The following is an 18,763-nucleotide window of genomic DNA, read 5'->3' as shown; positions in this document are numbered from 1 at the left end:
CCCTTATTTGGACAGGGCGTTTGCTTTTAAATTAGTGGTGGAGACGCCAATCAAACGTTTCTAATAGTTCCCATAATGAGACGACGTGTCATTCGCAAATCCCGGACACCTTGCTTAAAGGTCAAGGTCACAATTGGAGGTCAAAGGTCAATAGGGATTTTTACCTGCCCTATCCAGAACTATGTCATCTATCAAGGATTACAATATTACTTGGCATAAATGTTCCCCATGATGAGACGACGTGTCATGCGCAACACCCAGAGCCCTAGCTTAAAAGGTCAATAGGATTTTTTCTTGTTTGGTCTATAACTTTGTCATGCCAAACAGGATTTAGATATCAGTTGGCACAAATATTCCCCTGGATGAGACAACGTGCCAAGCGCAAATCCCGAGTCCTTAGCTGAAAGGTCAAGGTCACTTTTGAAAGTCAAAGGCCAAACGGGTTGGTTCTCCTGTCCAGTATGTAACTCAACAATCCTTAAAGGGATTTTAATATTACTTCGCACAAATATTCACCACCATGAGACAGAGTGTCATGCCAAGAATCAGGTCCCTAGGTCTAAGGTCAAGGTCACACTTAGAGGCCAAATGTCAGATACAAGATTGACTTGGTCCGGAGCATTTCTTCTTCATGTGTGGAGGGATTTTGATATAACTTGACACAAATGTTCACCACTATGAAACAGATTGTCATGCGCAAGACCTAGGTCATTCGCACAAATATTCACCACCATAAGACAGAGTGTCATGCCAAGAATCAGGTCCCTAGGTCTAAGGTCAAGGTCACACTTAGAGGTCAAATGTCAAATTCAAGAATGACTTTGTCCGGAGCATTTCTTGTTAATGCATAGAGGGATTTTGATGTAACTTGGCACAAGTGTTCACCACCATGAGGCACCCTTGTTTTTAGAATTACTTTCCTTTTTTACTGTAAATAGCTTATATTGTAACTTGTTTATTACTGGCCATAGGGAAAATCGAGACCACTTTCCTGTGGTACAACATGCATGTAACATCCAATTGTAGGTTTATTTTGGCCTATCTCTGCCTGGTAAAGAGAAATTTGCTATGACAGTCATATATTTTAACATTCTGGCGCTCTTGTTTATATTTATAGATGTTATGAAACAATCAACAACTTTAGGTTTTTTTATACGCAAATTTTAATCCAAATGGTTTTTTTTATGACAAAATTAAGTGCCTTCCAGTATAGGACTTTGTATCGGATAGCAATACTTCATTCAATTGTTTTATTTGAAATACAACAATAAATCATTTTATCGTCTGTAATTGTTTACATTATTATTAACTCTTCTTCTTCGGAAAATACTTGAGGTGTTATCACTTGTCAGAGCTGAAACAATCAGTTATGATCATCGGAGCAATGACAATAAATTCGTCCGGTTTTATAACGCCATCATCTGAAAGAATAAAGAAAAAATATATGATAAGACAAAAGGTTCGTGAGAATACCGCTGTCTATTGATATTCACGTTTGAATCTACTTGTACTTTGATCTTACGGTGCATATATATTGATGATTTAATTATTTTTTTTTTGTTAAATGTTTTAGTACTTCTGTTAGTTTTTTATATTTTTTCCCGCAAAATTATGTATGATTTATAATACAGCAGATTCTATGTTTGAATTGATGTTTTTAAATCAAATTAGACTGGAAATATTGTTTGAAGCATTGTTAAAAGATTGTGCTGTAGCGTTGGAAAAAAGTACAATCATTTTCCAGAAAATAATACTTGTAGCCTTATCCAACTTACTTATGCTTTTAAATCTTTTAATTTTTCAAGATTGTGAAATAAAGTGATCTTTTACGTCTTCCTCTATGCTCTTATTGTGCCTGTCATATCATAAGATATCATAAGATTGTTACAAGTTTGTTCCAAATTGGAAACCATCATTGACGTCCGCCCGTCGCGTTCATCACTACAATGCTTTGATTTTACAGACAGTTTATTACATCGGGTTTCTGATTCTATAGAAGTTATTGGTTACGATTTATCATTCAAGACTCTCTTATACTAAGACATATTCTTATCTATAATCATTGGATTTCGTCTGTCCTTTAGGGAATTTAGCAAATGAAATAAATAGAACAGCATGTTATTATTAGCAGGAAATTTAGATTTTCTTTACTTTTGCTATCATCACATGTAGAAAAATATTTCATAGCACACGTACACAGGTTCGTCTCAAAACTTAGATATACAGCGATTTGTATCACTTTATTTTGCATACACCTATGCTACTATGTCACCTTCTTCTATGATCACAAAGACAGGCATATATTACCTTAGCAAAACAAACTTATTTTGCTGAGTGATTCCTTCAAATGATCTTGATAAATAAATAATTTTAAATTGTGTATATCTTAATATCTGAATTCTAACCGAGAAACATAAAAAACGTTAAACTAAAAGAGATGCTTTGCTTGTGCCTAGTGTAGTCTTATTTTAAACCAAATGCATGATTGGTCAATGTATAAGAACATATTGAGCAGGTAAAACTGATCTTGACCTTGAAACAATAATCTGCGTTTACTATAAATATTTAAATGTTGATCTGAAATTGACTTTGCGCAGAAAACGTGAGTGTTTGATAAAATTGAATCGCCTAACTGTTTGAAGTATTTTCGTTGAATACTTTTTCAGTCAAACATGAAAGCTATGCAAGTTTGGATGTAAACTATTTCTACATGTACTTCCGTGTGAACCCTTTTCCTTTGCTTAGACTTTAAAAGGTTTTACTTTCATAACACTTACATTTTGAAGTAGGACAGAATCTTCCCGACGATAACAGCGTGTATCTACTTTTTATTATTATTAATAATGTGATATGTTTAACAGGTCTATGCAATTAGCTTGGACCAGACAACATCGTTCACGTACAAAAAGTATATTATTCTTATTTTTTTTATATTTGTAATATAGAAATTAAGGATCGATAAACCTTGTAAAAAAGTTTTGCAATTTTAGTTTAATCTATCACTGAAATTCATCTTAAATCCTTTCCGCGCCTGTAACGTAATAAAATGTATAAGCTTCTGATGGCCCATTCATGCTTCCGTAGAATCAACATTTAACATACGAAATTCTGAAACTGTTTCTGAAATATGTAGGTCTGCAGCTCTCAAATGTGGAATTATCTTACATCCGAGGCATCTATTGACACTTTTAGACAACATCAAAAATGACCTTTAGAACGATTTGAACAATGAAAATGCGGCTTTCGGTTTCAAGTTTCATTATCTTTGCTTCCGGAAAAAGCTGAAGGTTGTCTTACGTCATTTTCTGTGTTGTCAAAAAACATACGTATGTCTGCCGAGATTGTATAAAAATGTGCATGTAGTCTTAAGGATATGTAAAAAGCATGTTTCTTTTGCTATAGCAGTATATGTGCTTCAATGTGATCCAGATTTATTCGAGATACTGGTATGCGAAAAAAAAACGAGAAAATTACCTATTAAGTAAAATTTGAAACGAACCGGTATTTTATTAGTTTGATAAACTTTTAACTTTATTTTGTTAGTTCAAACACACTAGGGAGTGTCTACTGTTCAGTCAGTAAACATAGCGGTATCTAAGTATATTTGAAAAATCCTCGAATGTGTTGGTCAGAAAACAATGCTCCTAGTTACCGTGATTTTCCTGTTTTCAACTTTAAGTACGGACAATGTCGTTCGTTCTATTTCGGTCATGCACTGAAATACGTTTTCACCAAACGTACTGCTCTACATATTTACCTGACTCTATTATATGATACATTGTATTTCATGAATATTGTTTATAAATCATTATTTTCAATAATGCTATTTTTGATAACTTGTTAAAACTCAAGGTTGTATTGATGTGGTTAAGATTTGCTGGTGCACAAAATGTAATATTCCTACAAACCTGTTATTGCATTTAGGTCTGAGAATAGAGCGTCTGTCACCTCGTTGATACATAGAATAGCCTCAAGTTCCCCCTTGGTAATTGTTCCGTCCCTGTTGTCATCATAGGTATCGAAGTTACACGGGTCACCTTGAAGCGTGATACTATAAGTCCTGTTCTAAAATATTAAACATACAGCTTTCATAAGCAAAATAAGAATCCATATCGTTTCATTCAAGTTTAAGGCATCCGTGCCAGAGTGGTTAATGTTGCTCACTTCGAATCATCTGCCCATCACCTGTGTGGGTTCGAAACCACGCTTGGGTTGTAATATTTGTCATGTAAGGCAGCCATGCAGCAGTATTACAGAAGGTCGGTTGCTAAACCCTGGCGCCTGCTCATGCCTGGAATATTGTAAGGAGAGGCGTATTAAGTCTCCCTCAACCATCAAAACTGGAAAAGTCACCAAATAACCTACACCTGAGTCCGTGTGACTCCAAACTCTTCAAAACTCAATCAAGCTCATTGCTAGTCGTGGATTGTTCCTTGGTCAAATGTTAGGAATTGGCTTGTGTACATAATCAATTTTCTAATACTTTAAAGTTATGTCTATACCGCGACTTTCCAACTTGGACTACCAAAACAGAACCCAGGTATATGCGGTAAACAATACTTTTTCCACTTGGCAGCTAAGATAAAAGAATTTTTCATTGCAAACACTGAATATTGAGCGGCAAGCGAATCAAAGCGAGCAGCCACGGATACCGCGTACATAGTAACATTTTATAGTATATTAAAAATGAAATTCGTTAAAATCATATTTTTAAAGCTTAGCAAATAATTTAATCAGTTAGTTGTTATACCCTGTCAGCATTCTCTATTTGGTCTCTTTCCTGGTTGTCCAAAGATCGTTTTCTTCTGTGGATATGACATTCAGCATAAGCTGAACAGATATTTGTACAGCTACAGCCATCTACTAGACAAAAGCTAGCAAATAAAACAAAATTGAGTGCAAGTCTGACCTCCTGTAATGGCAAACCAGATAAAATTAATATATATCATTAACTGAGAACGAGACAATCTGTGTAAAATCTTCAATACGTCGTGAGAAAATACTAAACTGGAAAGAAAACAAGACATTGAGTATTTTAAATGTGTTACAAAATTATAGAAATGTGCTTTATACCTCTATTCAAAAGAAAGCCAGTTCAGGTTTTAAGTTTCAATGAAATGCCATTAATAATTTTCAATTATACTCAAGACAAAAATGTGACAGACGGATAGACGGACGGACGGACAAAGCGGCAATTATATGCTCGCTCTTCGGGGAGCATAGAAATATCCTATTTGGAAGCTTGAAAGCGACCAAGCTTAATTATAATAAATTGAGTCTGTCCAATAAAAGTAATGAAATGTGTAACACCTAGCACGTCCACTAGAACTGAGTTGCTTTAGCAGACTCCATTATGCATAAATATCAAAGGAACTCCATGATCCCAGAGGACAAGAAAATATCAGATGTACTTGAATTTACTAATAACCGAAAATTGTATTAGTTTTACTTACCATAGTGTTTTATTATGTTACTTCCTGATGTTTAAAGTGCATATAAGTAAGTTTCCCAATATGATTGTAGCCACCGGCTTTAATTTTATATAGGATATCCTTATAAAAGCAGGGGCCATTGGTTTATGCCGATCACGTGACTTACTCTAAGTCAATCTAATTTGTTTAAGTTTCTTCTTTATCTACATAATGAAGGATTTTCAACTCCCCATTTTAAAGGGTTACGGAGAAAGGTTGCTTTAAAATTCGAGGAATAACACAACTTGCTTTAAATACTCAATGTCAATTACTAATAAACTTTGATAATGTGGCAGGTGAGTCCAATAAGTCCAGGGGTGTTCAAAGATAATCCTTCATAGATCTGTTGTGCAGCAAATATTGGATTTACCTGTATTGGAAAATAAACAGTGTCGGCTGTATTGAGGTCAACTGCCACATTATCAAAGTTTATTAGTACTTGCAGTAGACACTCCTGTACAGGCTAAAGGTATTAAATTCGGTCAAGTGAAACAGTTGTTTTCATTCTTACTACAGCATAATATAATGTAAGCTTGCAAGTAAACTGCGTATGAGAAAACTAAACAACTTTCAAAGGAAGTATTTTTTTTTAAAATCTAAGTAATTAAAACGTTGGAAGGGTCAAAGAACACAACTTTAGCTCTTGTTCTGCGGTGGTTTGTTTAAGGAAATATGCTGTTTCTAAAAAATTAATTAAGTGCATAAAATGTTCACATTTCAATATCATGTAGATCTAATTATTATTGTAATTCTTTCATTATTTTTCTGCTAAAAGTACATCTACTCGTAACGCAACAATATTTGTATTGTTTAAAATCATGCAAAAAAAAGAAGACAAACATGATTGAATAAGTAGCCTTCTTTTGCTAATAAAAGAAAGCAGTTTTCGTTGTTCGTTATAATGTTACTCACAAGGTTTTATATGAAAATAGTTTGTCGGGCATATTATATACCCATAATCGGTATATGACATTTCCTATGAGACACAAATGAATAACTTTCACGACAAGGTTTCTCCACCCCTACATTAACATGAATTTCCTTATAACTTTTGTTCGATATCATTGGTATCAATGGTGCTTTTACTCTGACTTTAAAATGAATATTCTCATTATTCTGTGAACGTTTGAAACGGTACGGTGCTACAGGTAAGTTGTTCACATGTATACCAAAACATTTAAGTTAAAGATTGAGACATGAATTGATATTAATAAAAGTAAGTTTAAGTGATGTGTACACCAGATAATTTAGCTAAGGGGAAACACACTAGTGTATCAATACTTTTTTAATAATAATAAAAATGAGTTGTACCAGATCAATTTATTTTATATGGAAACACTATTTTTCTTTTTTATTAAAAAGTAAATTGTAAGGGTAGATTTCCTGGGAACACAGAGCACAATAAACAAGATCAGAGCCATAGAAAACAAACATGAAATAAAGTGTTTTTTTTTATAAATTGACCCATTCTTTTTACTTAATTACTAAACGTTGTATTTCTCTGAAGTAGTTAAGTTCATTTTCAGCCCAAGTAAAAGTCATGTGTAATGGAAGTTAAGATTTCAATCAAACTGAGCCTGGAACAGTTTCATTTATGTCTTAGTGGACGACCTGTGGCTTTCAATTTATTTTATTGATTTATCCACTGTTGTTAAGTCAGGATGTTACTTTTTGAAATATATATGTGAATTTACGTGAACATGAACAAGATAAATCATGTTTAGTAGTAATTTAGTGAGAGCAGTTTTTGTTATATTGATATTATAATTACATGTACCGCCGTTGATACTTCCTGATGAAGAAAACATATGAGTCATTTTCTTAGAGTTTGGCGTTAATAGGCTTGTCGCTACTCTTGTCTATCTTGTGCGTGTCATTTATGTAACGAGGACCAGTTTCGATAATTGTCTTTAAAAGAAGTAATCCCGGTGCAGTTAAGTGCCCTCCTTGAACGACCTACTGTGAGATTCTCATTTTGTAATCCTATTGGTTGGCCGGAAAACTACTACTTGTGTCTGCCCTTAAAAATTATCCAACCGTTAGCTTGCAACGAACGTTGGCCATTGTGAAGAAAAATGCACGTATCTAATCTTAATATTAAAAACTCACAGTGACATAGTTTAAAGTATGTTACAAGAATGGGATGGACAAATAATAAATTTAAGAAAAAAATGCCCGGACAGTTTTATGAAATACAGTATAATTGATCACAGCCATGTAATTAATTTGGAGCTGAATCTATAAATGATTGTATATGTATTTAAAGGCAGCACATATGTCTTACAAAAATGATACAGCCACTGATTGTTACCTATATGTTATTAAACATCATAAAAGTGTTCTATTTTCAAATAAGTTAAAAATAACCGATTTATTGGTGTTTCTTTTGAAAACACGTTACTGTCTGGGATCTTTTTTTTCAAATCCTTCTCAGTTATGAAAAAATACGACTTAAGTATTATTCACTTACTCTCCTGGTAGCTTCAAACATTTCAATTCAAGAAGACGTTTCATAAATAAAGTTTTTGTCCTATTGGAACGGTTAAAACAATGAAATCCGTAGACAACAATCTGCTATTTGAAAAATGTCGTGTAAATATAATAAAAGCCATGTGCGTGAAATTAGCCAGAGCAGCCAGAGTAGCCAGAGTAGCCAGAGTTTAGCCAGAGTAGCCAGAGTTCAGCCAGAGTTTAGCCAGAGTAGCCAGAGAAGTCAGAACTCTGGTTACTCTGGTTAGCCAGAGTAGCCAGAGTTCAGCCAGAGAAGTCATAACTCTGGTTACTCTGGCTGGCCAGAGTATCCAGAGTTCAGCCAGAGAAGTCATAGCTCTTGTTACTCTGGCTGGCCAGAGTAGCCAGAGTTCAGCAAGAGTAGTCAAAACTCTGGTTAGTTACTCTGGCTGGCCAAAGTAGCCAGAGTTCAGCAAGAGTAGCCAGAGTTCATCCAGTATCCAGAACTCTGGTTACTCTGGCTGGCCAGAGTAGCCAGAATTCAACCACGGTAGGCGGAGCTTCTAGATTTTTAACATGTTCTGGCTACTCTGGTCAGCCAAAGTAGCCACAGTAGCCCGCGTCACCAGGATATCATTTGCTCTGGTTACTCTGGCTGTTTCTAACAGAGTTCAGCCAGAGTAGCTAGAGTTTCTAGGATTTTAACATGTTCTGGCTACTCTGGTCAGCCAGAGTAACCAGAGTAACCAGGTACCATGTTCGCAAAATATTTTCAGTCTTAGCTAAGTTTAATTATGAAACTTAATATGTCATTTCTATCTTAATAGCATATTTATTTTCAGGTACATGTGTTTTTTACTTTCAATTTGGTGCCATTTTTTTTTCAACAGAAGGAATATGAGACAATACACTGGGGATAAAATATGCCATGAATAAGATCCAGAATGGGTCAATGCAAAACAAAAGACCATGACAGCCAGGTCGCACTGCACTAAATCACAGTCCAATGTGGTATGGCTAGTCTGGCTACCGACTAGAGGTCAAGGTCACACTTAGAGGTCAAATGTCAAATTCAAGAATGACTTTGTCCGGAGCATTTCTTGTTAATGCATAGAGGGATTTTGATGTAACTTGGCACAAGTGTTCACCACCATGAGGCACCCTTGTTTTTAGAATTACTTCCCTTTTTTTACTATAAATAGCTTATATTGTAACTTGTTTATTACTGGCCATAGGGAAAATCGAGACCTGTGGTACAACATGCATATGACATCCAATTTTAGGTGTATTTTGACCTATCTCTGCCTGGTAAAGAGTTTTGTGTGAATTTATATTATATAGATATTTTATCAACTTCCCTTTGTTGTTACTACATTGTATTACCTATATTATAACTTTTTTTTATAATTGGCAAAAACGAAATCCATATGACAATACAGGTGCTAGTATTAAGCAATTTGCTATGGCAGTCATATATTTTGACATTCTGGCGCTCTTGTTTATATTTATAGATTTTATGAAACAATCAACAACTTTAGGTTTTTGTATACGCAAATTTTAATCCAAATTTTTTGTTATGACATATTGTATATATACAATATTGTTTATGCATCATTGACAGATATTAGTTCATTATTCTGCGGTAGAGAAAATTAAGTGCCTTCCAGTATAGGACTTTGTATAGTATGGCAATACTTCATTCGTTTTATTTGAAATACAACAATAAATTATTTTATCATCTGTAATTGTTTACATTATTATTAACTGTTCTTCTTCGGAAAATACTTGAGGTGTTATCACTTGTCAGAGCTGAAACAATCAGTTATGATCATCGGAGCAATGACAATAAATTCGTCCGGTTTTATAACGCCATCATCTGAAAGGATAAAGAAAAAAAATTATGATAAGACAAAAATCTTTTTTTTTTAGAAAATAATTCTGTAAATAATTCTGACTTCAACAGTCCTGGCTCTGATTATCTAATGTTTAGAGAAGAAAAGGGACATAATTATACAAAATTTGAATAGTCTCAAGAGTTCTCTCCTATGAACAAAACATAAGGTCTGAACACAGACTATGGTATGGCATACAGCCGTATAAGTACTGAAGATGCAGAATGGATCGGTGTCGCTTCGTCGTATCTACCCTTTGTGGGAGGCAAGTTTCCTTGTAAAATTACAACTTATATAAAAAGAAAACATACCTAAGCATTATTTACAATGTATATAAACAAACAGCCTTTGCATATACCCGTTTATTTTTTATTTTTTTTTTATTTTTTTTTTTTTTGAAAGTGTCATTTTCTGATTCGTGTTACTCTTAACTTTGTTCGAAAATCATGCCGTCTTATTGTTTCTTTGTTGTTGTTGTTGTTATTTTATTTGATATTTTTAGGCTTGTTTTAAAGATTTTCAATCTACCAGAAATATATAGACCTGTTCGCTTTAATCTTTGTGAATTTCAGCCTTCATATACCACACACACAACACGCAACAGGTCTAACTTTTTATTTACATTATAATTATACAACAGTTAGTGCAACCTAATCATGTATAATATGATTTTTTTTTAAAGGGTCATACATTTTAAAAATGGCTCTAGTTTACATGTTTGTCTGTATTTTCTCTGGTTGTTCTGGCCAGCCAGAGTAACCAAGCCCTAATTTCACTAAAAAACTTAAGTAATTACATAGTTAAGTCTGTTATTTAAAAACCGGGCTATTGCTTAAGTTATTGTTATTTAATGTTATTTTTTTCTATAACAATGTATCTAGAGATAAATTATACTATGATTAGTAGTATTTGCCTGCAAAACTTATTTCGGTCATGCAAATATGATATTTCTATTTAAGCACGATATAATGAAGTTAAGTATTTGCTTAATTATATTTCTTATTTCTATACTTCGTTTTCTGTAAAATTGAGAATTATTGTGTTTTGATTTATGAAACAGACATATACGGTTCTGTAATGGATGAAAAAGTCAACATTGAAGACGCAAAAAGGACAAAAATAAGCAGTTGAAATAAAGGACTTAGCTAAGCAATTACTTAAGTTTTTTCGTGAAATTGGGGCCAGAACCCGTGCGCATTTCAGTTATTCCTCGGTTACTCGGCCAGCCAGAGTAGCCAGACTATGTAAAAATTATGAAACAGGCTGTCCTGGTTAGCCACAGTAACCAGAGTTCTGATTATTCTGGCTACTCTGGCAACAGGTTTTACTGTATTTTCTTTGGCTATTTATGATTAGCAGGGTAGCTAGTACCAATGGCCATCTCGGAAATTCTGGCTGTTCTGGCTAGCCAGAGTAGCCAGAGCAAATGAAATCATGGTCACTCTGACTACTCTGGCTGACCAGAGTAGCTAGAACATATTAAAATCCTAGAACGTCTGACTACTCTGGCTGCTGTCTGAAAAATAAGACAATTTTTTCCGTTTTATGAATCACTTGATACATATAAAACACTAAAAAATCAAACCTGAGAGAACCAAAAGGGTCATTTCGCAATAGGTATTACAGTATTTTCTCTGGCTATTCGGGCTAGCCTGGGTAACTTGAAGCAATGGGCATCTCGGAAATTCTGGCTGTTCTGGCTAGCCAAAGTAGCCAGAGCAACTGACATCCTGGTTACTCGGCTACTCTGGCCAGCCAGAATGACAAGGTTTCTGACTACTCTGGCTGAACTCTGGCTACTCTGGCTAAACTCTGGCTGAACTCTGGCCAGCCATAGTGACCAGAGTTCTGGCTACTCTAAATAGCCACTTGAAAATAGTTATCAACTTGAAATTCAGTTTTAAACATGCTATTTAGATAGAAATGACATATGAGTCGCGCCATGAGAAAACCAACATAGTGGGTTTGAGACCAGAATGGATCCAGACCAGCCTGCGCGTCAGAATCCATGCTGTTCGCTAACAGATTCTCCAAGTCCAATACGCTTTAAAAGCGAACAACATGGATCCTGACCAGACTGCGCAGATGCGCAGCCTGTTCTGGATCCATGCTGGTCGCAAAGTCACTATGTTTGTTTTCTCATGGCACGGCTCAATTATTAAATTTCATAATCAAATTCAGATAAGACTGAAAAACTTTTGTGAACATGGGACCTGGTTACTCTGGCTACTCTGGCTGACCAGAGTTGCAAAAACATGTTAAAATCCTACAAACTCTGGCTACTCTGGCCAGCCAAAGTAACCAGAGCAAATGAAATCCTGGTGACTCGGGCCGCTCCGGATACTCTGGCTGACCAGAGTAGTCAGAACATGTTAAAATCCTAAAAACTCTTGCTACTATGGCTGAACTTTGGTTGAACTCCGGCTACTCTGGTTGAACTGTGGCTACTCTGGCCAGCCAGCCAGAGTAACAATAGTTCTGGCTACTCTGGCTACTCTAAATAGCCACTTGAAAATATTAATTAACTTGAAATTCAGTTTAAGCATGCTATTTAGATAGAAATAACTTATTAAGTTTCATAATCAAATTCAGCTAAGACGGAATATATTTTGTGAACCAGGTTACTCTGGCTGCTCTTTAAATCCTAGAAACTTTGGCTAATCTGGCCAGCCAGACTAACCAAAGCAAATAAAATCCAGGCGACTCGGGCTATTCTGGATACTATAGCTGACATGAGTAGCCAGAACATTTTAACATCCTAGAAACTCTGGCTTTTTCTGCTGGACTCTGCGCCATACTCTGGCTAGCTGAACTCTGGCTACTCTGGCAAGCCAGCGTAACCAGAGTTATGACTTCTCTGGCTGAACTCTGGCTACTCTGGCCAGCCAGAGTAACCAGAGTTATGATTTCTCTGGCTGAACTCTGGCTACTCTGGCTAGCCAGAGTAACCAGAGTTATGACTTCTCTGGCTACTCTGGCTAAACTCTGGCTACTCTGGCTAAACTCTGGCTGAACTCTGGCTACTCTAGCTGCTCTGGCTAATTTCACGCACATAAGCAAATGTGACAAGAGAAATATAGCCCATTTATAGCTGTCAGGGGTGAAATTTTGTACATTTCATAGCTCCAGCCAGATGCAACGGTTTAAAGTTATGTAAAAAAACAGCTATTTTGGAGAGAAATTGGTGCAGAGACAATGCCATAAAACTTCAAAGCCGAATATTGGTATTTTTCATGCAGATGTGTTACTGGTACTATATAAATGAAATTGAGATTACTAAAGAAAAGAAGTTTTTCTTATAGGCCTGAATAACCTAAAGGAACCAGCTTGGGAGCCATCTGGCCTGTCACGTAATGGTGGACAAGTATAAAGCCGTGGAAAAATGCAAAACTGTATAAATAATCTAAAATTAACCAATTTTTCAAGATCAATTTCAAGTAATCAAAATAATGTAGACCAGTACGCATTTCGTGGAATACCATGTTATGCCCCTGATAGTCTAATCCCCGTCTGAATTTTGTTGTTTACATTTTTATTAATAAAAATAATGGCAACAATCCTAGGTTGAGAAAACCATGTACTTCAGAACGAAACACACGACAGTACAACATTTTTTTCTTTAACTGGTATTGTACAAAACTTATTTTTCCTTCAAACAGTTAATATTTTGTGATTGCAAGTTATTACATTCAACCTTTTAAACGGTTTTCTTATTACATTTTCTAAGAAGATACACGTCTATCTTAGTTACAAATAAGTGCAAAAGAATTTATTTGTCTAACAACTGGCTCACTTTTTCCAGTAGTAAATCAAAACATAATATACAGAGAATATACTTGTTAGTTTTATAGCCCAGCAGAATATATATAGCCCCGCAGAATATTACTCAAACTACATGTAGTTATTCTAGTGGCAATGTCAGCTACTTTCTCTTTCTGTTACAGTGCTCAATATTCACTGCCTAATGGTCCTTAAGATTATGCTAGCTTTTGTTTTATTCGGTTGCCGTTGCTCATGGATAGCTGTAACTGTTATTGTATAGACGCTTGTTCAGATAATACCCCAGTCACACATACGGCGAGGGTAGCTACGTCTAGCTACGGACAGAAACGTAGTAATCCGTGTCGATCCGTACCTGAGCCGTACCTCAGAGTAGTCATTCGCATTAATCCGTACCAAAACGTGGTCACAACGTATTCAAAACTTATTCCAAAATTGCAAGTTTCTCCAACTTTTGAACATGCACAAAAGTTTGAGCGAACCGTAGCCATTTGAGCATGATTTTAGTCCAACTTGGCTGAATCTTATTCATCCGTAGTTAAACGTACTTAAACGTAGTTAATCGTGCTGTTACGTACCTCGCCGTAGCTGAACGTAGTTATCCGAGGCTGCTCGTACTTAAGCATAGTTCAACGTAGTTTACCGCAGACCCGTCCATGCGCTGGGCAAGTTGCAAGGCGCAGTAAAACGTAATTCAACGTAGTACCTCGTACCTATCCGTACTTGTTCGCGTCCTGTATTGTTTTGTTTGTTTCCTGTTTCTCACCATTTTTCCCGTACTAAGACGTACTGCTCCGTAGTTATACACCCACAGACTAATCCTATCCGCACCGTACCTCAACGCACGGACATATCCGTATGTGTGACTATAGCTTAATGCTAAATATCGTATTAAACCCTAACGGTGTAAACTCAACCAGGACAGGAGACAAAAAGAGAGAGATCAAAAGATAGAATACTGATGAAAGAAGAAACAATAAAAATCTAACGAAGTAATGGACAAGACCCATATTCGTTCAAACACAATTGTAATAGAATACATAGCATATTCATTCAACAGTAAAATGTTCTAAATCTATCGATCATCCATACAAAGTGTTTTGTAACCATTGTAACTATGCAAATTGATGAGAAGGCTTTGTAAAATATTTTGAAGACTTTACGAAGAAGCTTCATATATATGGTCCCAGTTTCATAACTACAGGTTTTATTATTGAACAAAATCGAAGCTTCATATATATGGTCCCAGTTTCATAACTACAGGTTTTATTATTGAACAAAATCGAAGCTTCATATATATGGTCCCAGTTTCATAACTACAGGTTTTATTATTGAACAAAATCGAAGCTTCATATCTATATGGTTCCAGTTTCATAACTACAGGTTTTATTACTGAACAAAATCGAAGCTTCATATATATGGTCCCAGTTTCATAACTACAGGTTTTATTATTGAACAAAATCGAAGCTTCATATATATGGTCCCAGTTTCATAACTACAGGTTTTATTATTGAACAAAATCTGTGTATGTATAGGGCATCTGTTGCCGAGTAATTTAGGGTACTGGTACCAAACTATTTGCCCCTCATTGTGGTTAGTTCAAAACCTCGCTAACAACGTAGAAAACTTGACGGATATGTACTTGACTACATTCACAACTAAAGATGGAAATTCAACTTCAGCATTACGGATTGGGAAAACGCTCAGTGAAAACAATATGGTCCATTTTTGATGTTATTCCAACACGGGACTGATTACAGTATCACACTACAAGCTGACCCGTGTAGTTTCAACAAATACGACGCCAACCAGGGCAGAGCAACCGCTAAAGGGGAACTCTGCGCTTTATTCAGTATCTGTCATTCACATCTACACTCCCCGATCTATTCCCGCCACTTCAAAATATGCGAATGAGTTACTTTGGCGTGATTAAACAATAGATGTCTTTGAATTCTTAACTCGAATGAAGTTCTGTTATATTAGTTTTTGAGTAATAAATATACATTTCTCAACAAACAGAACTATCTGAATACATGTATATACCAATCATTTGGCATCTTGTTATTGTATTAGTGTCTGCTTCTGCGTATCAAATATATGTAAAAATGAATCGTGCAACATCTGATGTACTTACCACTGAACAAAACAAAATAAGATTGTTCTATTAACTTACACGTTGTCCATAACTGCAACTTACAGAACAGACATCGTACGGTTGCTAATCGTGCAATTCAAGCACCACTGGTCCCCCGTTTGGAATCTCCATTGAAGAATTTCCGCACAAACAATAGACAAGTTAACGGATAGCAGTGTTTTCCCTTGTATTATTATGTTTATGGAATAGAATATCAAAAAATTGGGCTTCGTAGTCCGACCTGTATATAAACAAAGATTAGTCCTTGAAAATGTCGTCTTGAACGAGTTAAAATGAAGCCTTTACATGCGTTTTGATCAAAACATCGTCTCACTAAACAACAATGCTGTCATAAACGTTCTTGCCTTGCTTAACTATCCGTTCTAACAGAATATAGCAAATAAAACATCATATACATAATGCCATGTTCACGACACCGGAGACAGAATTGTGCACAGTTTGTGTGTTTAGCTACAAAGTAATCGACTATGCATATTGTAGATAATTTCATCATAAATATAAGAATTGCATTTGATTTTAACGCCGTTACCGATAAGGCTTCAACAGGACAGTGATACTTTCAGAATTTGATACATACCAGACGTCGACACCCCAAAGATGACGACCTTTCTTTCATTTTTGACAGGTATGGTCATAATAAGGGAAAATCTCTGATGGTGATCCTTTGTGCGGATTGACGATAACATAACGATCTGTAAACACCGGACTGAATCATATAGCCTATATGCAAACCAGGGAAGCAGACGATTGTTGCTTCCCTGCGAAATCTGTCACTGGCATCATGATACAGCTATCGAAACACTATGACCTGTGACAAACTATCTTACTTAGCAATTGGCATTGACTCAGTGATCAAAATCTCGAACTCCGACTGTCGTCTGTTTGCTATAAATGCAGGACCAGACTGTCTGATTTCGACATTTTGTAATGAACTATTTTCTAATTAAAGATTTGAAATGACTACACTTCAGCCCAACTGACCGTATATAACTTAATTGGAGTTCTTGAATATATACGCAACAGCTTTTTGTACTTCTCTCAAATATTGACATATTCCAATGCCACTGATCATTTTATTTAAATAAAACAGAACAACAGAACAACACTAACAAATAGACGTTTATTTATTGCAGTGATAGTTACTGTTTGATATATCACAAAATGAATATAGCTATGTGACAAATAGTGCAATTCTACAGAATTAAACAGTTTTGCAACCAAACTTACACTCATCGAGTGCTAGAAGATACCCTGATTTGGGATACTATTCTGCAAGCGAACATTATAAGGTTATCAGATTTGTATTGACAAAATATGTACATTTTGTTCGGTAGGCTGAGAAAAATTGAAAAGTTTCGAAGAAATCTAAACCTTCTAAGAATTTTTAACTTGTTTCCAATTCTAAAACAGTGTGTTTGCATGTGACGTTCTCCAACATGCGTTTTAATGCGCGTGCAAAAAAATTTAACTTGGTAAAAGCCATCTAATATAACAAGAAATAGAAAAAAAGGAAGTTTAGTTGTTTTGCTTGTATTTTTGAAATATCTTGCACTAGATTTTAAATATTGCATCTAATGTTATAGTTCGATCTCACATTTAAGCAAACACATATTCCTCTAAATTACATGACATAAGGCACTGCCTCAATCGAGAATCGATCCGACTTCAATTAATCCCATAAGATTTGAAAAGAACTGTCTAATGACAGCATCGATTCCGTATCTTTTTAGATAGATTTTGGAATAAAAACAACACTGCCCATATTCGTACTGATGTCCAAGACATTGCGGTTTGGACAAGTTATTTTGACGCTTATTAGGCACAAGGAAAAGGCGTATTCTTCCAAAAAAAATCCATTTTTTTATTCGATAGTATATATCCCATTCGGTATATCGCATGTTACCGTAGATGGATCGATCCCGATTTTCGTCGCTCGCTTCGCGACGGAAATCAGTCGGATCGATTCCTTATAATAAAATATCGAAGACTTAATGACGTTCCGATTGCGGCCTCTTGATATATTGCGTATTCGTATATAATTTGTAACAAACTGACTTCGAACCACTTTCCCCTTATAGATGTAGGTTTGTTTGTGTGTAGACGTCTTAATGTCAGGAAGCCATCGAGTTAAGTTGTTCTATCCAGTCACACGCCCATGACCATATAATCTAGATTGTGTCAGCGTGAGTCTTTACCCAACTAAATAAGTAAACAAATTTCGATCAAACAGTTGTCTTCAAAGATCGGCTTGATAACCCACTGAGTACTGATTAATCATTCCAAAATAAGGCATTCAATACAGAAAAAAACTACGAAGTTCCAACCGCAATTTGTATGAGGTTCAAATATGATGGCCTACTTTATAATGATTTCGATCATACAATGAAAAACAAATTACATCATATATCCATTACAGTTGTTGCTGCAGTTATACATTTCTTTGATGAAAATGAGATGTGTGTCTCAAAGTATTTAACACGAAAACATGAATTTTAATAGGAAAACATGAAGTCAGAAACGTCTTTAAGTGTAGCTGAGGCTGATTGGAACGTAAACAGAATCACTGAATAATGTTTCCGAACGGTTTGCCATTGGTTCTCAACGTCTTCTCCAAGCTTGATTTTCGTTAATGCGTCCGAGAGACCAGGAAACCTGCTTCCTGCATAATTATCTACGGTACTCTCTGCGAATAATATATGCCTGAAATGATAAGTCATCACTATACTAAATAAAGTTTCCTTTTAAAAAGGAAAGGCATGGCTGGTTTTGGCATAGTCTACATAACTGGACAAGTGGGGGTAGGGGTCATTACATAAGATTCTATGCAAAACATGATTGCGATTTTCTACTGCTGTTCCCATTCTTGGCGTTTTGGGTTTTGAACTGCTGGTTTCCAACCTCCATATAAGATTTTAAGACTCTAGCCCAAGGTGTTCTAGTTATTGGGCGGAAACCAATTTCCTTTACTAGGCCCCTGTGACTTCGACCCAGTGACCACAAAAACAATAGGGGTT

General features: G+C 35.6%; 2 protein-coding genes across 3 annotated transcripts in view; both read right to left on the bottom strand.

Annotated features, from left to right (window-relative positions):
• Positions 1 to 1,139: 1,139 nt before the first annotated feature.
• On the bottom strand, positions 1,140 to 14,235 carry LOC123543997 (uncharacterized). Of its 2 annotated transcripts, none has more exons than XM_053542042.1 (4): positions 14,173 to 14,235; positions 4,751 to 4,912; positions 3,909 to 4,065; positions 1,140 to 1,421 (listed from the first exon to the last, which is right to left on the bottom strand). In XM_053542042.1, the coding sequence occupies exons 1-4, from the start codon at positions 14,218 to 14,220 to the stop codon at positions 1,342 to 1,344; spliced, it is 447 nt and encodes a 148-aa protein (XP_053398017.1). In that variant the 5' UTR covers positions 14,221 to 14,235; the 3' UTR covers positions 1,140 to 1,341. The 2 variants fall into 2 exon arrangements, with proteins under 2 accessions (XP_053398017.1, XP_045185995.1); XM_045330060.2 differs by lacking the exon at positions 14,173 to 14,235 and adding an exon at positions 5,454 to 5,597.
• A 2,620-nt stretch (positions 14,236 to 16,855) lies between these two features.
• The window catches only part of LOC123544009 (N-acetylated-alpha-linked acidic dipeptidase 2-like), a 35,370-nt gene continuing 33,462 nt past the window's right edge, over positions 16,856 to 18,763 (bottom strand). Inside the window, exon 18 of the mRNA XM_053542034.1 lies at positions 16,856 to 18,449. Within this exon, the coding sequence (XP_053398009.1) occupies positions 18,242 to 18,449 (208 nt within the window). The 3' untranslated portion in view covers positions 16,856 to 18,241. The remainder of the gene's footprint in view (positions 18,450 to 18,763) is intronic.

This window comes from Mercenaria mercenaria, chromosome 1 (genome assembly GCF_021730395.1).
Source record: "Mercenaria mercenaria strain notata chromosome 1, MADL_Memer_1, whole genome shotgun sequence".
NCBI classification, from domain to species: Eukaryota; Metazoa; Mollusca; class Bivalvia; order Venerida; family Veneridae; genus Mercenaria; species Mercenaria mercenaria.
This window is presented reverse-complemented; position numbering and strand designations above follow the sequence as displayed.